General features: G+C 41.4%; 1 protein-coding gene across 1 annotated transcript in view; it reads right to left on the reverse strand.

Moving 5' to 3' along the window:
* CPB2 (carboxypeptidase B2) overlaps nt 1-21,160 on the reverse strand; it is a 52,543-nt gene that overhangs the window by 23,392 nt on the left and 7,991 nt on the right. Inside the window, exons 4-7 of the mRNA XM_089678912.1 lie at nt 15,074-15,198; nt 14,885-14,993; nt 13,468-13,569; nt 1,308-1,412 (exon numbers count right to left, since the gene is read on the reverse strand). Of these exons, the coding sequence (XP_089535038.1) occupies nt 1,308-1,412; nt 13,468-13,569; nt 14,885-14,993; nt 15,074-15,198 (441 nt within the window). The remainder of the gene's footprint in view (nt 1-1,307; nt 1,413-13,467; nt 13,570-14,884; nt 14,994-15,073; nt 15,199-21,160) is intronic.

A 21,160-nucleotide genomic window follows, 5' to 3' on the forward strand; every position in this document is an offset into this window, starting at 1 on the left:
CCTCCTAACACACATCCTCTTTCCCCTCAAATGTTCCACCCTAGAACAAATCCACTCCCCCAAATCCCCCCTCCTAGCATAAATCCCTCCAATCCCACCTCCTAGCACAACCCCTTCCAAATTACCCTTCCCAGCACAAATCCTTCCTCTCCACCCAAATCCCCTATCCTAGCACAAATCCACCCTTCCTTGCATATCTGCTCCCAATCCCACCTCCTAGCACAATTTCCCCCCCAATCCCCTTCCTATCCCCCTCCTAATACAATCCCCCCCATCCCCCTCTCCTAGCACTAATTTCTTTCCAATCCACTCTCCTATCACAAATTCCCCCCCACCCCCCCACATAAACATCCTCCCTTTTGGCACACACCCCAATCCCCCCTCCTAGCACAAATCCCCCCCAATCCTCCCTTCTAGCACAACCCCCTCTCCTAGCACAAATGCCCTCAGTCCCCCCTTCTAGAACAAATCTACCCTCCTAACACAAATTCCCCTAATCCCCAAATCCCCCCAAAGCCCATCCCAGCACCCCTCTAGATCCGGCCATGGCGTAGAGTAGGAAAACCAGAGGAAGTGGCTGCGCACCTAGGCAGCTGCCTAGTTTGCCTATTGCCCTGGTTGCTCCTGGTCAATGACTCTCTAAGTAGTAGAGATGACATAGAGCTTTCCTTGTTATTTCTATTATCACAGGTTCTCTATGAGACATCCCTATAGTGAGCAGTTTGTGCCAAATTCTGTTTCTTCTATTGCAGTCTAGCAAAACAGAACACCAGTACAAAAAGCCTGTGTGCATGTTTCCTATGCCGGGTGATCTTACCTTATAAAAGGTTTGTATATACATATCACCTGTATTGGCATTTTTATGGAGAAACATTACAGGTGTATGTTAGAAAATAATTAGTAAGGCTACGTTTACTCTAGCCCGCACAGTAAAAAGATGCACTGTTCTGTGTGGGCTAGTGTCAGTGTCCAGAAAGGAGCAGCGCAGTGTGCATTTCAATGCATCACACTGCTTGTTTTTATTGTTCTTTTTTTCAGCATTATGTGATACTTCATTCACATCTCTGCACAGCAGCAGCTGCTGTGCGGTGATCTGCAATACCATCCAATGCAGTGACATGCTGCATTTTTCCGCACAGCACCATAGTGCGCATCACACCAGTATTGTGGTGTGAACAGGGTACATAGAAAACAATTGTTTTCTTTGTGCCCTCATGGTGATCTGCATTTATCCAGGGCAGAAAAAGCAGGTCACTGCACATAGCGTAAGCAAGCCCTACATTTTTCATTGCCTAGGTTTTACTCACATGGCCAATGAACCACAAGCAGAAGGCAGGAGAGATCCATTCCCTTGCATGTATTCCACAGTCAATCCATATGGCATTTGTTGTATTTGTATCTTTTCCAGATAGCTAAAATATAATAAAAATGCCTTGGTATCAATAAAGTGAAATACTGTAACTAATGATAAACTTATGCATTAATACAGAATAGTTTTAGTATGAATCTACAGTAAAATCTTGATACATGGATAGCTTTTCTTTTTATTTTCACTGATGTTAATATACAGTAAATTAAAGTAGTATTAAACCCAAAACTAGAAATGTAATATATAGCAGCTTACCAATCATTAAATATGGTGGCAGCATTAGTTTTCTATTTTAACATGTTAATATACAGTAAACTGAAGAAATATTACACCCAAAACCAAAAATGTAATACACTATATTGCCAAAAGTATTGGGACACCTGCTTTTACATGCACATGAACTTCGTATCCCAGTCTTAGTCCGTAGGGTTCAATATTGAGTTGGCCCGCCCTTTGCAGCTATAACAGCTTCTGGGAAGGCTGTCCACGAAGCTTATAAGTGTGTCCATGGGAATTGTGACGGTGCCCCAGCTCTTCTCACCAACTTGTGACCGAAGGACCAGCCGATCTAAAACCACGCTGCCACTTGCGTAATAATGCCACTCTCAGCTGTGCCCTGCACAAAGATTTTCCAGCTCGCTGGACCACAATCTATGTGCCAGCAGCCTGAGAGCGATTGTTACTGGGTCGGGTTAATTACGCACTTAACCCTTCACACTGTCACCACCACCTTTTTTACAGAGAAGGAGGAAACTCACCAATCTTAGCAGTAACACTATGATATTTGAATAAGCGTCTGTATACACACTGCCACCGCAGACAGATGTATGCAGAGGGTTAATACATACAGTAGCACGCTTCAGAGACAGGGATTCTTTTAGTTTGCATTAAAAGCTTTAGAGACAGTGTCAACACTTTCCAGAAAATAGGATTTATTACTAAAAAAATAAAAAATTGTGTAATTAAAATATTTACAGAAAAGATGTAGCAAATATATATATATAAATAGCGAGAACAATAAAACAACAGAGGAATAAAAGAAAAGTTTCAGAAGGTAGGATACTTGCAAAAAGTCCTTGGTTTAAACAGAGTCCAAACGTTCGAAAAAAAAAGGTTGCCTGTCTCCCAAAGATGGTTCCTGGTGTTAAAAAGGAGAATCTCTTTTTTTTTTCTCTTCAGGCATGTCAGCCTTTTTTCTAGTATCCCAATAGAGGGCATCTCCTGAAGCCAAGGGCCAATCGCCTCATTTGGGGAGGGTTGTTAGGCGGGGACCCAGGATATGACCAAATCCCTCCCAAGTTTATACCATGGTCAATAATCTTCAATTGGTACATGTAGCATCCTAGCAACTGGCAGATTAATATGCAGAATCATATTCCAAACATCCAGACACCAAATATGCCATATCCTGCCCCTCTGGATAAAAATATATTGCTTTCTACTCTCTTGTAGACGCTACCTAGGGGTGTAAGGTGTCAGGTGACTCATATTAAAAGGACCTATCTGAATATACTGTATATTTTATATCAATTTGCCCTAGTTCCTGCTGAAGTTATGAATTTGTATGACAAAATGACTCATGTGGGATGTACGTTTTATGGCCCTTCTGGCATGCTTACATGTCAAGTGACCGACTGAGTTATGGCTTTACAACCAGGCCAAGGCAAGTGTTTATCAGACATTCTGGAACCAGGCTAATTGGGGTTACAACCATGAAGCTTATTCAGCTGTGCCCTATGCACTTGTGACCCCAGTGCACACAGACCACATTCCATTCAAAGGGGAGGGGGGACTGGATGGAGTGAGAATGATATTTGCAGATTAGGATACAAGATGGGAGACCTTAACAAAATGGTTGTCAGGTCCATGTGTCTATGCGCACAATTGCCACAGGAATGTTTGAGCACTCTTCCAGAAGCGCATTTGTGAGGTCAGGCACTGATGCTGGACGAGAAGGCCTGGCTCGCAGTCTCTGCTCCAACTTATAGCAAAGGTGTTCTATCGGGTTGAGGTCAGGACTCTGCAGGCCAGTCAAGTTCCTCCACCCCAAACTCGCTCATCCATGTCTCTATGGACCTTGCGTTGTGCACTAGTGCGCAGTCATGTTGGAACAAGGGGTCATCCCCAAACTTTTACCACAAAGTCAGGAGCAATAAATTGTCCAAAGTGTCTTGGTATGCTGATGCCTTAAGAATTCCCTTCATTGGAACTAAGGGGCCAAGCCCAACCCCTCAGGAGCAACCCCACACCATAATTCCCCCTTCACCAAACTTTACACTTGGCACAATGCAGTCTGACAAGTACCGTTCTCCTGGCAACTGCCAAACCCAGACATGTCCTTTGGATTGCCAGACAGAGAAGTTACTCCAGAGAACACATCTCTACTGCTCTAGAGTCCAGTGGCTGAGTGCTTTACACCACTGCATCCAACGCTTTCCATTGCACTTGGTGATGTAAGGCTTGGATGCAGCTGCTTGGCCATGGAAACCCATTCCTTGAAGCTCTCTACGCACTGTTGTGCTAATCTGAAGGCCGCATGAAGTTTGGAGGTATTTAGCTATTGACTGTGCAGACAGTTGGCGACTTCTGCGCACTGTGCGCTTCAGCATGTGCTGTCCCCACTCTGTCATTTTACTTGGCCTACCACTTTGTGGCTGAGTTGCTGTTGTTCCCAGTTGCTTCCACTTTGTTATAATACCACTAACAGTTAATCGTGGAATATTTAGTAGCCAGGAAATTTCACGGATGGACTTGTTGCACAGATGGCAACCTATCAGGGTACCACGCTTGAATTCACTGAGCTCCTGAGAGCGACCCATTCTTTCACAAATGTTTGTAGAAGCAGTCTGCATGTCTAGGTGCTTGATGTTATACACCTGTGACCATGGAGGTGATTGGAACAGCGGAATCCAATGATTTGGATGGGCGTCCCAATACTTTTGGCAATATAGTGTATATTGCCGCTTTGCAGTCATTAGATATGGTGGCTGCATTAGTTTTCTATTTTTACATTTCTTCCCTCTATTTTCACCTAATGATCTGGCCAGCAACATACCTCCTCTGTTAGAGTGCCTCCAATCAGGATGAAGGTGCACAGGAGCACCTTTGAACAGCAGTCTGGGAGGAGGAGAGTGTCCGATGTACTAGCAAATTTAAATACACTAACAAATTGAAGTTGAACTCCAGCTAACACTTTATAAGCAGTTACAGCAACAGTTTTTTGGGAAAAAGGTTTTACATAAATAAGTAAAATGTGATCATTGTAAGCACCCCTGTCAGTGGTAAATGGTTTGTCTCAACCCTCTAACTGCTTCATTTGTAGGACAACAGACATCAACAGATTTACTAGCAGGATCACCAGATGAAAATAAAAGAAAACAAATGTTCCCACCACATCTAAGAATTGGTAATCTGCAGTATAATAAATGTTTGGTTTTGGATTTAATACCGCTTTAATTTAAAAGCAATTGTTTCTCCACAGTTGCAAGACAGTATGAGCAGCAAATGTGACAGTCGTTTGAAAAAACTACAAGGGGTGCTTGAGTAGTTTTAACTGCCATTGTTTTAAAAAATTGAAATTAAAGATGACTGTTTTAAGGAAGGCCATAGATTATATGATTTTCTGTTGTTGTAAGAAAGAAAATAGTTTGATTCCCTTATCAACAGAGTCAGTTTTGATGGGGGAATCCCTATTGTGTTCTTCCAGTTGGAAGCCGTCCCTGCCAGAAGAACACAATGATTACCGCTAGTGGAAATAGCCACCGGCAGTAATCGCATGCTAAAAATCCAAAATGCTGCTTGTTGATGGATCAACTTGGGTACAATCAGGCTGCTCAAAAATGGTTCGAAACTTGGCTGGTCCCTGCTTTAGTAGACACAAAGATAAGGCATGGGAAGGTAAACTAGATTTATTACTCTAAAATGTATTATCTGTTTAAATGCATACAGTGTAAAAATGGTAATTTATTGCCCATCAATACAGTAGATATTTACTATTCATCTTTTCAGACCATTGATGTGTTTTCACCTGAGTTGATATTTACAACTACATAAAAATAGTGCAGCGCTAAAGTAGTGACAATATGACAGAAAAGAGTCCACTAAAAGTCTTGGTCATATGAACGTATCCAGTGACAGATGTGGATTCTGAATTGGTGATCCGTGTGGAAATGGCTGGAAAACGCACTCACCAGAAGTAAGACACATAAACACAGTGTGCATTTAAAGCTCATGGATCTTCAATCCAGAGGGAAGTAAAGCTGGTCTGGTTACAGGAATGGTGGATCCCTCCTCCGTGAATGCAGCAACAGATCTTCCTTCTCACGATTAGATGTAGAATTCCAGGGACCAGGTTCTGCAAGCAAAAGCTCCTCAAGGGAGTTTTAGAGAAGGACACCCATAGTGAAGTAGGTAATAAAAGGCAGCTTTATTCAAAATAATGATATCCAATTCAAAGCAGGCAGGTATCATAAAGATGTGTCGGCAAGACAACTAACCCTGACACTTTGAATAGTGGCCGCCGGGCCTCCACGTGGCTCCGGCGGCGTAACGTCTCGACGTCCAGGCTCCTCCTTACGCGTTACGCGCGCACGCACATCTTCAGAGGTATGGAACCATTGACGTGTTGACGCGAATAGGCGCATATATATAGGCATAATGATGCATGCGTAGTTACGTGTGCGCCAATGCGCAATAGCCAAGGCGCATGCGCGTGGCTCCGTCTTCCATTTTAATGGAGCTCGAAGACACTGGGTGGAAGGGCAAGAATGCCCTATAATTGACAGATGAATGTCAATGAAGTCAAGTTCAACAACGGTGTAAAGTACACCCATTTAAAACAGTCTGATGCGGATCTATGTAAAATATATGTAAAAAGAGGCGCGATAGCGCCAATATGTTGAACTTATTTCCAATTAAATAGTATATCAGTAAATATATACATGCGTCATTATAACTTTGCAACTTAAAAATTGGTCAGCATTCAACAAAAACATCATATGCATAAAAGTTAAGGAAAAAGTTCCTAAAGGGTGAAACTAAAATAAAATAAGAAGGCTGCAGAACTAAATCTGCACCAACCTAAGAAATAATGACACATATGTGAATCAATGAGAGATCATGAAAAGTGCTAAGGTAGAAACGCATGTGAAAAGGTCAAACCATGCGTCCATAACCTTGCGTCTAAAACATGGAAAAAATGGGGAGAAATTAGTGGTTTAAAATACATCATCCATTAGCAATAAAGCAGTTAAGATCTAAATCTATATTTAGCCCCGCTGGATGGGAAGTACCCAATTCAAAAATGTGTTTAGTCTCCAGCTGGGAAACTGCTCTCACTTTATGTGTACCTCTCCAGTGTGGGGTGACTAAGTCAATCCCCACAAACTTGAGTGATGTGGGATCTCTATGATGAAAACGTCTATAATGTAGAGATAGAGAATGGTCTTTATAACCTTTTCTGATATTGGCAATGTGTTCCCGAAGGCGGTCTCTAAGCCTCCTGGTGGTCCGGCCAATATATTGTTTGGAGCACGGGCATTCAAGTAGATATACTACAAATTTGCTGTCACAACTAATAAATTTATCTATTTCGTATGTCTTGTGTGTTTGACTGGAACTGTAGGAAAAGATTTTCTTCTTTCTAATTCCATTGCACTTACAAGCGATGCACCTATTACAGGGGTAAAAACCCTTCATATTAAACAATGTGAGTGGTTGAACAGGAGGGTTAATAATATTAGGAGATATTTTATCTCTAAGAATGGCTGGTCTCTGAAAAATTACTTCGGGTGTATCAGGAAGTATGTTATTCAAAACTGGATCCGATTTTAATATGTTCCAATTCTTCTTGATGATATGTTTAACTGCTCTATGTTGGACAGAGAAGGTAGTGATAAACGGACAAAAAATGTCATTCGTTTTCTTGGAATTGGTACCTAGGAGTTCCTCCTGGTTAATCTGGGTAATATCTAGGATAGTGTTATCTAGGGATACCCCATTATAGCCCTTCTCCAAAAAACGTTCTTTCAAAATATCGGCTTGTATCTGAAAGTCTGAGGTGTTAGTACAATTTCTTCTCAGTCTTAGCAACTGTCCTTTAGGGACGTTAGCAAGCCAGCTGGGATGGTGGCAACTATCCAAAGGAATATAACTATTCCGATCGGACGACTTGAAAAACGTTTTGGTGATAATTTTATTATCTACCCTCATCAAGGTGAGGTCTAAAAAGTTAACTTCTTCATGACTGAAGTTGTAGGTGAGTCTAATGTTTTGATTGTTGTAATTCAAAGTTGTGAAAAAATTATTTAGTGATTGTGCATCCCCATTCCACAGCAAGAGAATATCATCAATGTATCTCCTATAGAAGGCCAATTCTGGCCAGTCCCTGGAATATATAATCTCTTCCTCCCAGAAGGACATAAATAAATTGGCGAGACTGGGGGCGAGTTCAACATATTGGCGCTATCGCGCCTCTTTTTACATATATTTTACATAGATCCGCATCAGACTGTTTTAAATGGGTGTACTTTACACCGTTGTTGAACTTGACTTCATTGACATTCATCTGTCAATTATAGGGCATTCTTGCCCTTCCACCCAGTGTCTTCGAGCTCCATTAAAATGGAAGACGGAGCCACGCGCATGCGCCTTGGCTATTGCGCATTGGCGCACACGTAACTACGCATGCGTCATTATGCCTATATATATGCGCCTATTCGCGTCAACACGTCAATGGTTCCATACCTCTGAAGATGTGCGTGCGCATGTAACGCGTAAGGAGGAGCCTGGACGTCGAGACGTTACGCCGCCGGAGCCACGTGGAGGCCCGGCGGCCACTATTCAAAGTGTCAGGGTTAGTTGTCTTGCCGACACATCTTTATGATACCTGCCTGCTTTGAATTGGATATCATTATTTTGAATAAAGCTGCCTTTTATTACCTACTTCACTATGGGTGTCCTTCCCTAAAACTCCCTTGAGGAGCTTTTGCTTGCAGAACCTGGTCCCTGGAATTCTACATCTAATCGTGAGAAGGAAGATCTGTTGCTGCATTCACGGAGGAGGGATCCACCATTCCTGTAACCAGACCAGCTTTACTTCCCTCTGGATTGAAGATCCATGAGCTTTAAATGCACACTGTGTTTATGTGTCTTACTTCTGGTGAGTGCGTTTTCCAGCCATTTCCACACGGATCACCAATTCAGAATCCACATCTGTCACTGGATACGTTCATATGACCAAGACTTTTAGTGGACTCTTTTCTGTCATATTGTCACTACTTTAGCGCTGCACTATTTTTATGTTATTGCTTTTAAGTTTATTGGTTGCTTAGAGTGCTTAGCCGCTTTCAGGATTAGCGCTCACTGCTGTTTTTTCCATTTTATTGTTCATTACCTTTTTTAGTTTGTAGCTGCTTTCCTTATAAGGATGGGTGACATCTTTGATGTTAGAGCCTCAAGAGCTGCCATACCTATTGATTTTTTCACCCATACCCATGTATCAAATGACCTTAAGGGTATTTTTTTACATCTTAATAATCTCACCACCACTGAGGTCAAAACTCTATGGGACGTCTCCTTTTTAGAAAGATACATTGGAGAGCAAATGGTCCCGAGAGCCCTTAGGTGGAATATCACTCCTGACTCTGATGATACTGCAGCAGTGGCAGAATGGCACCAGTATTTTAATCTAGCTGGTATAGATCTGCTGAAGTTCATCATTGCCAGAAAGAAAAAGAAACTGGCCATGTTAGACAAAGAAATTAACTCAGTCAGGGAAAGGTTAATCCCCTACAAAAATAATGAGGAATATACCTCTGAGTCTAACAAATTAAAGAAACACCTGGAGTATATAGAAAACGAACAAAAGAATAAAAAAAGAAAAAAGTATCAACGTGATCTAAATGATTACCAGTCTAAAATGATTTTTAAATGGCAAGAGGACCCCCAAGATGCCATGCAGATACCTGTCACAGCACCTGCACCTAGGTCCCCAAAACCTCCTATACCTAAACTATCATTCCCAAAAGGGAAAAATTCTAATAAAAATAAGAATAGAAATGCTCATAACAATAGGAATGACTATCAGATCAAAACCTCTAATAGGTTTGAACCACTATCCAATCTACCTGACATGAATGTGGGTTTCAGAGACTCTAGGTGGCACCCTAATAACTACCTGACGCCGCAAAATTTTAACCAACCATATCCTCCTGAGAGGAATTACCAACCTAGCCCCGCTAGACCAACTCAACATGGGGGGTATTACCGTAAGGGACCTGAGATACAATCTAACGATAGAGGGTATTACCCCTCTCCAAGAAATCACAAAAAGAATTCTAAAAAACCATACAAAAAATCTTATAATCCTCCGAGAAACCCTGCTCCTAACTATTACCCTCCAGTAACTCCTAGGGTCCATGATACTAATGATTATCATTATTATAATAATCAGGAACAACGTTTTTTAGGATCAGGCAGGATAAGAAAAAGGAGTGCAGACCAAGAGGAAAGAGAGGAGGAAGAAGAATACATAGATCCACAAAAAAGGAGGAAGGTATAATTGGTAAAGGTATCTTTAACCTTAGTACTACAACCCTTTCAGATAATGAACTGAAGCTCCTTGATAAAGGATTAAAGTACGCACCGGCCAGATTCCTTAACAAATTTGAGACGTTTATAGACGTGCACAAGTTCGCCAGAAAATTGTCCATAAAAAGACATTTCCAAACTAATCCCATTGCTAAAGATGTGACTAGGATTAAAAATATTAATTCCTCTAACCTCGGTAATGCATCTACATTTAACCCTCCACCACAAACTAACTCTGCAGTGGGTCTCTTTAGAGATCAAACCTTAAGAGACTTACAGAAACTACAGATTAAAAAAGTATATGCAGATGCAAGCCTTAAACGTGCAACTAAATCACTGCTAGAGAAAAATGACTTGGTCATCCGCCCTGCGGATAAGGGTGGAGGAATAGTAGTCCTTAATAAACAGGATTACATGGAGGAAGTATACAATATCTTGAAAGATTCCTCCACATACCTTCCCCTTAGTTATAACCCTACAACGACCTTTAAGAACGCCCTGAAAACTATCATTAAGACAGGCTTTGAGAGAGATATCATCGACAAAAAAGAAAGGGACTTTCTCTGTCCCAAGGCACCTAAAATACCAATCCTCTATATCTTACCTAAGATTCATAAGGACCCTCTGAGACCCCCAGGAAGGCCAATTGTCAGCGGGATCAACTCCCTTTGCTCCAAGATCGGGCAATATATAGACCATTATCTTCAGCCACTAGTAGTCCACACCCCCTCATATCTCAAGGACACTAAACAGGTCCTAAATGCCATTAAAGACGCAGTCATCACTCCATCTACAATATTGGTTACAGCAGATGTTGAATCACTGTATAGTAACATCAACCATGCAGATGGAATGCGAGCTGCAGAATGCTACCTAAGACAGCAGAGCCCTCTTAGTTCTACACATATAGATTTCATTATAGAATTACTTGAATTTGCAATGGTTAAGAATTACATGTGGTTTGATGGCAGATACTATTTACAAATAAAGGGTGTGGCTATGGGGGCGAAATTCGCCCCCAGTCTCGCCAATTTATTTATGTCCTTCTGGGAGGAAGAGATTATATATTCCAGGGACTGGCCAGAATTGGCCTTCTATAGGAGATACATTGATGATATTCTCTTGCTGTGGAATGGGGATGCACAATCACTAAATAATTTTTTCACAACTTTGAATTACAACAATCAAAACATTAGACTCACCTACAACTTCAGTCATGAAGAAGTTAACTTTTTAGACCTCACCTTGATGAGGGTAGATAATAAAATTATCACCAAAACGTTTTTCAAGTCGTCCGATCGGAATAGTTATATTCCTTTGGATAGTTGCCACCATCCCAGCTGGCTTGCTAACGTCCCTAAAGGACAGTTGCTAAGACTGAGAAGAAATTGTACTAACACCTCAGACTTTCAGATACAAGCCGATATTTTGAAAGAACGTTTTTTGGAGAAGGGCTATAATGGGGTATCCCTAGATAACACTATCCTAGATATTAACCGGGAGGAACTCCTAGGTACCAATTCCAAGAAAACGAATGACATTTTTTGTCCGTTTATCACTACCTTCTCTGTCCAACATAGAGCAGTTAAACATATCATCAAGAAGAATTGGAACATATTAAAATCGGATCCAGTTTTGAATAACATACTTCCTGATACACCCGAAGTAATTTTTCGGAGACCAGCCATTCTTAGAGATAAAATATCTCCTAATATTATTAACCCTCCTGTTCAACCACTCACATTGTTTAATATGAAGGGTTTTTACCCCTGTAATAGGTGCATCGCTTGTAAGTGCAATGGAATTAGAAAGAAGAAAATCTTTTCCTACAGTTCCAGTCAAACACACAAGACATACGAAATAGATAAATTTATTAGTTGTGACAGCAAATTTGTAGTATATCTACTTGAATGCCCGTGCTCCAAACAATATATTGGCCGGACCACCAGGAGGCTTAGAGACCGCCTTCGGGAACACATTGCCAATATCAGAAAAGGTTATAAAGACCATTCTCTATCTCTACATTATAGACGTTTTCATCATAGAGATCCCACATCACTCAAGTTTGTGGGGATTGACTTAGTCACCCCACACTGGAGAGGTACACATAAAGTGAGAGCAGTTTCCCAGCTGGAGACTAAACACATTTTTGAATTGGGTACTTCCCATCCAGCGGGGCTAAATATAGATTTAGATCTTAACTGCTTTATTGCTAATGGATGATGTATTTTAAACCACTAATTTCTCCCCATTTTTTCCATGTTTTAGACGCAAGGTTATGGACGCATGGTTTGACCTTTTCACATGCGTTTCTACCTTAGCACTTTTCATGATCTCTCATTGATTCACATATGTGTCATTATTTCTTAGGTTGGTGCAGATTTAGTTCTGCAGCCTTCTTATTTTATTTTAGTTTCACCCTTTAGGAACTTTTTCCTTAACTTTTATGCATATGATGTTTTTGTTGAATGCTGACCAATTTTTAAGTTGCAAAGTTATAATGACGCATGTATATATTTACTGATATACTATTTAATTGGAAATAAGTTCAACATATTGGCGCTATCGCGCCTCTTTTTACATATATTTTACATAGATCCGCATCAGACTGTTTTAAATGGGTGTACTTTACACCGTTGTTGAACTTGACTTCATTGACATTCATCTGTCAATTATAGGGCATTCTTGCCCTTCCACCCAGTGTCTTCGAGCTCCATTAAAATGGAAGACGGAGCCACGCGCATGCGCCTTGGCTATTGCGCATTGGCGCACACGTAACTACGCATGCGTCATTATGCCTATATATATGCGCCTATTCGCGTCAACACGTCAATGGTTCCATACCTCTGAAGATGTGCGTGCGCACGTAACGCGTAAGGAGGAGCCTGGACGTCGAGACGTTACGCCGCCGGAGCCACGTGGAGGCCCGGCGGCCACTATTCAAAGTGTCAGGGTTAGTTGTCTTGCCGACACATCTTTATGATACCTGCCTGCTTTGAATTGGATATCATTATTTTGAATAAAGCTGCCTTTTATTACCTACTTCACTATGGGTGTCCTTCCCTAAAACTCCCTTGAGGAGCTTTTGCTTGCAGAACCTGGTCCCTGGAATTCTACATCTAATCGTGAGAAGGAAGATCTGTTGCTGCATTCACGGAGGAGGGATCCACCATTCCTGTAACCAGACCAGCTTTACTTCCCTCTGGATTGAAGATCCATGAGCTTTAAATGCACACTGTGTTTATGTGTCTTACTTCTGGTGAGTGCGTTTTCCAGCCATTTCCACACGGATCACCAATTCAGAATCCACATCTGTCACTGGATACGTTCATATGACCAAGACTTTTAGTGGACTCTTTTCTGTCATATTGTCACTACTTTAGCGCTGCACTATTTTTATGTTATTGCTTTTAAGTTTATTGGTTGCTTAGAGTGCTTAGGCACTTTCAGGATTAGCGCTCACTGCTGTTTTTTCCATTTGATATTTACAACTGTATTTGTATATATACCTTTAGTGCATAGAGGGGACGCTTTTCATATGAACTTCCAATGTTAATTCTCTCTAACATATCAGGATGTTTGGATATCATTTGCTCCATCCAGTAGTATATCTAGCAAAGAAGGAAAGGAAAAGTGTGCTTACTCATAAATCATAATTTTTGCAATAATGTATGTCCAGTTATTTCATAGAACACTTTGTTATATAGAGATAACTGTTTTTTTCCACCTATCTTTGTAACTGTTTAGAAATTATTGTTATTTTTTTTCTCATAATCGCTACAAGTATAGTGAAAAAGTAATGACTTTAAAGTGGTTCTAAAGGAAGAAGGTTTTTTATCTTAATGCATTCCATGCATTAAAACGGAGTTGCATTTGAATTAAAAAAAATAAAAGTCAGCAGCTACAAAATCTGTAGCTACTGACTTTTAAAATGCAGACACTTACCTGTCCCTTGGTCCCTCAGTCCAGCGGTGTCCTCACCATGGCTGGTTTCACCTGCCGTCTTCTCTCCCCGGCACCGGCATCTTCAGTGTGGGGACTCAGCTGTGACAGCTTCACAGCCGGTTGCTCACTGTGCATGCGCAATTCTTAATGGGGAGCGGGGGACAAAGCCTTAAAGCGGAACTTCCCCTTTTGGGTGGAGTTCTGCTTTAAGGTAGAAAACCTTCTGGGTGCAGCTCTCCCCCAGCCTCCCCTTATATACACCTGAGCCCAATCTTGAGCCAGCAATGTGCATGAGAGCAGCCGCACTCCCGGGTCTCTCTCTCCGCATTTGCTCCTGCTGTTGTCAATCACAGCCAGCGAGCCAATGAGGAGAGAGTGGGGGCGGAGCCGAGCTGTGCTCTGTGTGTGTATAGACAATGTTCATTCACAGGAGCATAGCTTGGGAGAGGACCTGCTTGAGTGCCCCCATACCAAGAGGCTTGCTATTGGGGGCACTCGGCATATGCGTTTTTGCTGTGTTTTTGTTGCGGATCAGTGTGAAAGTAGCCTAAGAATCACTTAAGTAGGCTTAGCCTGAAAGAAAGTGTTTAGTGTAATGTGTACTATTATGTTAGGTGAAGTTAATGCTAGCTAAAAATATAAAAACAGAAAAACCAGCACAAGGGACATACCTTCTCATTCACAGGCAGGGGTGGGGATGGAGGGAGAGGAGTAGAATCAACACAAGAGATACCTCATACTAACTGTAAGTTATCTCCCTTGTGCTTATTTTCTGTTTTTATTTGTAGCTATTTTTAGGCTTTACCAAAGTGTGTATTGTAAAATACTACAGAATGTGATGATTATAAATAAGTAAAAGATTAGAGTCTCTGGCCACAAATACGTTTTACATTTCCAACACACATCCTTTAACAGTTTCTGACATCACAATTTATTTTGGTGTGATTTAGAGTGATTAATAAAGCTAGGACTAAGACTTACATCTTCTAGTGTATGATATTGCTCATAGTAGGAGACGGAACTGCGTTGGCCAGTAGTGTCATTGTATGTTTGTTGATCAATGAGCTCCTGGGCATTCTGAACCAATACTCTAGAACAGATACCAGATTATTAGGATTCATAGATACTGACAGGTAAACTGCTTCCACATAGAAGCTGTGAATGACTTACGTGTATGTGATTGCAGATTCCTTCAGCTGAGATTTTACCTCTTCCACAACGGATGCATTTACATAAAAATGAACTTCTTTGTTCTTTTCTATGTGTTCAGGTGTGTCAGGCTTCCACAGAACAATCTAAATGTAAAATTAACAAAAAAAAAGTCTATAAACATTAAAAAGAGTTTATCAGATAGAAAAATTACAGGCAAAAGTTCACTTTGAAGCCTAAGTTCCCTCTTAATGTATTTTCTGCTGTAAAGGGAACAGGCTCAAAGGATAGTAACAGCAGTAAACTTTGCATGAAACCAGGATGCCCAGGAATAGACCAAACAGGTTTGTCCTCAATTTTAATAAGCTAGGTAGAAAACAAACATATTTTATTTTCAATGCAGGTGGACTTTGTATGGCAAGTCCATAGTATAAAACTAAACTTATGCCAGCTCCTTACTAAATGAGCGCCACTCTATTGGGTTTCCTAAAACAGAGAGGCAGCTCTGGTACCTTTTAGCATTCTATCAGCCTTGCCACTCAGCAGGCTCTCACAAAGAGTGAAAGAGAGCCTGAGGACAGTTGAGACTAATTAGTGAAGTCTGGCTGTCTCAAAGTAATAAAACCTTGAGGGGTGGGTGACATCACAATAGCCAACACCATCAATCCCAAAAGGAGCTATGCAGCTGTTCGCAATACACTGTGGCCAAAGACAGAATCCTCCATAGCTCTGACATCCACCTGGAAAAACTTTGTGAATGTATGAACCGAAGACCATATAGCAGCTTTACAAACCTAAGCAATTGACGCCTGGTGGTGGATAGCCCAAGATGCCCCCACACTCCTGTTAGAGCGTGCTCTCACCCAAAGGGTGAAACCTTGCTCTTCAAACCATGGGTTTAAATGATTAACTGGCGAATTCACTTAGAAATAGTTATTTGGATGCCGTGTGCCCTCTCCAGGGTCCTTCTGACAAAATAAACAAGGAATAAGCCTTTCTAATCTGCGCCGTCATTTTCAAAAAGACCGTTATTGCTGACCGAGGCCTATGAAAAAAAGAAGGAAGTACAATGTCCTGATTCAAATGGAAACTATACCACAATACCACCTTATTATAATGCAAAATCAAGAATGGTTCTCTACAAGAAAAAGCTGCCAACTCAGACGTCCTTCTTGCAGAGGTGATTGCCACCAAAAACAGAACCCTCCGAGTTAACAGAACTAATGGAATTTCCTTGATAGGCTCAAATGGTGGTTTTTATAAAACTGCCAAGACCAAGTTCAAGTCCTAAGGACACAGGGGTTGTCTTACTGGAGTAAGAGTATGCATCACTCCCTGTAAAAAAGTACGAACCAAAGAGTGAGAAGCAGTGGGCCTTTGGAAAAAAACGGCTAAAGCTGAAACCTGACCTTTATTAATACCAACGACCAACCTCTTCTATACTCCTGATTGGAGAAAAGAAAAAACTCACCCAATCAAATATTTCCACGGATGCCGTTTTCGGACCTCACACTAGGAAATATACACCTTCCAAGTTCTGTAATAAATGTTCCTAGAAACCAGTTTCTCAACGTTCAACATTGTGTGGATAACCAAGCCTGACACTCCCCTATCTTTCAAGATTTGGGTCTCAATAGCCATACCATCAAATTCAGAGACCATAAAGCTGGGTACAATATAGGTCCCTAAGACAGCAGGTCTTGCCAACCTGGCAGAGGCCATGGATTGTCCATTGCTAGCCTCACAATGTCCGCATACCAAGAGCTCCTGGGCCAGGCTGGTGCCACTAATATTACCAGAATCATCTCGTCCTGAACCCTGCATAGGAGATATGGCAGTAGCTGAATTGGGGGAAAGGCATAGATTAGGGAAAATGGGTTCCATGGTATTACCAAGGCATCCACCCCTATCATGAGAGGGTCCCGCATCCTGGACACAAACCTGTCCAACTTGCTGCTGAACCTGGATGCCAATAGATCTACGTATGGCAGGCCCAATGCTGGCAGATTGCTGAGAACACCTTGGGATGCAGTACATATTCTCCCTGAAACAACTGCCGACGACTGAGGTAGTTCATCTGCCAATTGTCTATCCCTGGAATGAATGCTGCTGACAGAACTGGAACATGCCCTTCTGCCCAATCCAGAATGTGATTTACCTCCTCCTGAGCCCTCTGGATCTTGGTACCACCTTGGCGGTTGATGTATGCCACTGCTGTCGGACTGAACCCTGAGTGGTCAACCACGAAGCCTGGTAGTCCAATATTTCAGGGCAAGCCGCACTGCCTGAAGTTCCAGGATATTGATGGGAAGGATCTTTTCCTGTGGTGACCTTATCCCTTGGACTGTGGTCCCCTCTAGAACAGCCCCCCAACCCAAGAGGCTGGCGTTGGTTGTTACCAGCTTCCAAACCACTGGCGGGAAAGATCTTCCCCTTTTCAAACTCCAAGCTTCCAACCACCAATTCAAGCTTTGCGACACCCAGGGGGGATAGAGACATGCAGAAATCCAGTGCTAGAATCTTTTTGTTCCACTTCGGTAGAATATTCCTCTGTAAAGGTCTTGAGTGGAACTGCACATAGGGCATTGCCACGAATGAGGATACCATCTTCCCCATTGACCTCATACAGAGACGTATGGAAGGATACTTCCTGCTCCTCAAACTCTGAACCTGATCTCTCAGGGCACAGCCCTTTCCTGGAGGCAGAAACACCTAAATCAAGTCTAGGACCAACCTCAAAATTACTCCAAGACTTTGTACTGGCTCCAGGGTCGATTTTTCAAAGATGAGCACCCAGCCCAGTTGTTCCAAGGTATGAACCGCAAAGGCCACATTTTTTCTCAGGCTTGGATCAGACTGACCTCTGAGCAGTAGATCGTCCAGATAACCCAAGACCAATACTCCCCGAGTTCTGAGCAGTCCCAGAACTGGAGCCAGAATCTTTGCAAACACTTGAGGGGCCATTGCTAGACCAAAAGGTAGTGCCATGAACTGAAAATGCAGAGTTGCTATCGTAAACTGCAGAAACTTTTGATGAATGAGAAATATCCGCACATGCAGGTATGCATCCTGGAGGTCTATGCATGCTAGAAATCTCCTTCTTGTAACGGTGCTATTACTGACTGGACTGACTCCATCCAAAATGAACAAACCTTTTGAAACTGGTTCAGCCCCTTTTAGGTCACTGTTTTGGAGCTGCGAACAGGTTTGAATAAAATCCCTGGAATCTTTCATTCTCTGGAACAGCCACAATCATGCCTTGGGGCATCAGCCGGTCGAGTGCCTGAAATAAAGATTTCCTTTTCAATGGATTTGTGGATAAATTTGACTTTCAGAAACGAGGAGGAGGAATTCCCCGAAACTCCAGTCTACCCCTGAGCAACTATAGAAGTGACCCATCTGCTGGATCAGCTCCTTCCAGACCTCTGAACAATCCAAAAGTCTTCCCTCACACCCGCACAGTGTTATCAGATATTCAATGTCATCTTCTGGTAATTGCATTTGAATTTTGAAAACCTCTTTTACATTTTTTTTTTGTGTTTGTGTTAGTGCAGATCAATTTAACGTTTTTTTTGCCCTAGAAATCAATCAACACATTGAGAAGCCAGCCAGCTGTATGGCTCTACAGACAATGCCACCACCACCACCAGATTAGACAACATGGTCTACTAAACTGTAAGTGTTTTTGTATTATACTAACACATGAAGCCTACATCCTAAGGCAAATGGACAACACAGACATAATTTTTTTTACGTTTTTTTGTAGACACCCACCCACCTGGAGTGCAAGCAGAACTTCAAATGTGATGCCTCTAAGTGCTACTAACATGTTTTTGGAAAATTTTCCTTAAGTTCCTAAGGTCAGTTTTCATTAACAGCTATTGTTTTTCCTCAGGCAGGCATCTGCAACACACAAGGCAAGTTTTATGTGCTAGCTCATGGCACATTCTTTTCAAAGATTCAGGTTTTGTTCAAATCAAGTTTGCAGTTTGTAATACAGCACATTTCAGGGCTTGTGTTGGTCGTAGCCTGTTTGCACTGTGTGCACTCTGCAGTTCCACTTTAGAAATGGAAGGGGCACGACCACCACCACCACCTCCTGCAAAAAAACCTAAAAAAAGTTATGCTTTGTTCCTTTGTAGGCTCATGGCTAATAGATGTGCAGTTCATGTACTTGTTAACAGTAAATGCTGTATAAAAGCAAAATTCAAAGTGTCTGTGGTGCAAAAATGTGTTCTGCATAGCATATGTGGTGTTCGTGTTGCCCGCAGTCATGCTGCAAGTTCAAAACGCAAAGCTATTGCTGAAGCTAGGCAAGCCAGCGCTGGAATTGTTAATTTTTCTAAAGAAAAAACCACCAGATCCAGCAGTGTTGGCTAATAAGAAAAGAACATCTGAAACTGAGTTAAAAACGGTACTTTTCTTGCACAAAAAAATTTGCCACAAAGTTTGTTAGATGATCTTACCAATAATGTCACTGACTGGTTTCCAGCTGTGCTGTGCAAAAGGCTTACATATTGTCACTTTTCATTATTGATTAAACTACTGACATATCAACAACCACAAAATTAGATATCATTGTCATTTATTTTGATGAAGATGCTGGTAAAACCCAGTACCAGTTCTACTGCCTCGTTGATCTCACTGAAGCTACTGCTAATGCTATTTTTGAGCAGAATAAACAATGTTTTTTGGAAGATGGTATCCCCCTAAAAATGTTATAGCTCTTTGTACAGATGGTGCAAGTGTAATGGTTGGTCCAAGAAACTCTGTACTATCCTGCTTCAAAGTACAGCAGCCTTACATTTTTCACATTCATTGTACCTGCCATATTGCTGCCTTGTGTTCTGCGAATGCCTGTAAAGCCAGACCTAAAATTGTTGAGCAACTTTGCAGAGACATACATAGCCACTTTGCACATAGTTGCAAATGTTTAATGTTGTATCACCAATTTCAGGAATTTGTAGATGCAGATTGTCTAAAGATTCTACAGCTTTATTTTAACAGACGGCTTTCTATGCTTGACTGTGTCAACCGCATTCTGAATCAATATGATACCCTACTAAGTTATTTTCAGTGAAGTGATGATGCAGACCGCTTGGTAACTGTGGACAGAAAAGGCATCAAGCCTATCACTAAGTGCTACTTTCTGTTTCTTCAAGCAGTTTTGCCAAATTTCACCCACTTCAATAAAATTTTCCAGAGCAATTCACCTGTTACCTGAATTGTACTTCAAGTACTGCTAACTGCTTTAAAGTTTTATGGGCTACTTTACCACACCAGATCTGATGGTTTCCATTCAAAATGATGCACTGATTCTATTTCAAGAGATAACATTTTCATTGGCTATCAAACAAGGGAACATCTGTCTAAAGTAGATGATTTGTCAGTTGTTCACCAGTTCATGGTGCAAGTAATGACATTTTACACAAGAGCAGTAACTGCAATTAAAAAACGGATGCCCCTCGGAAACAGAATCATTCAGCTGTAATGCAAATTCTGGGAACATTATAGAACTTGCCAAGGATTTTCTACAAATACTCCATACCGAATTTATAGAATACTAAGTGGCATATTTCAGTGATGTTGCTGAGACTCACACTTATGTTTCTTATTGGTAGGACACATGGTAGGACAAAGTTGTAGTATGGATCTGGACAGTCTGAAAGTACCTAAATTCCCACATCTGGTAAAATTTGCAAAAACTATTCCCCATGGGACAGCTGAGGTAGAACATGTGTTCTCATCTCAAAATTGATCACAGGAACAAACTTTCCACTCCATTGTTGGAAGGACTGCTGTCAGTAAAGGTTGGCCCAGGAAGAATTATTCAGGAAATGATTGAAAAGGTTGATGTCACAATGTACAAGGCTGAAACTTTTTCAAACCCTAAACATAAGTCACTTGGTGTGTCTTCTCCTGCTGCTGGTAAGAACAAAGATGATGTGGTGGTGGAGGAAGAGAAATTACTGCAAATGAGAAATTTGATTCCTTACTGATGTGATTGTACAATATATTTTAGAAAGCATGAATATTTTGTTCTGTTACAACATTTAAATTATTTTCAAGCATACTGTAGATTACTGTTTGAGTTGTGAAAATGCTGTT

Source organism: Staurois parvus, unplaced genomic scaffold (assembly GCF_062004578.1).
Source record: "Staurois parvus isolate SC_StPar_1 unplaced genomic scaffold, SC_StPar_1.0 ptg000017l, whole genome shotgun sequence".
Lineage (NCBI taxonomy): Eukaryota > Metazoa > Chordata > Amphibia > Anura > Ranidae > Staurois > Staurois parvus.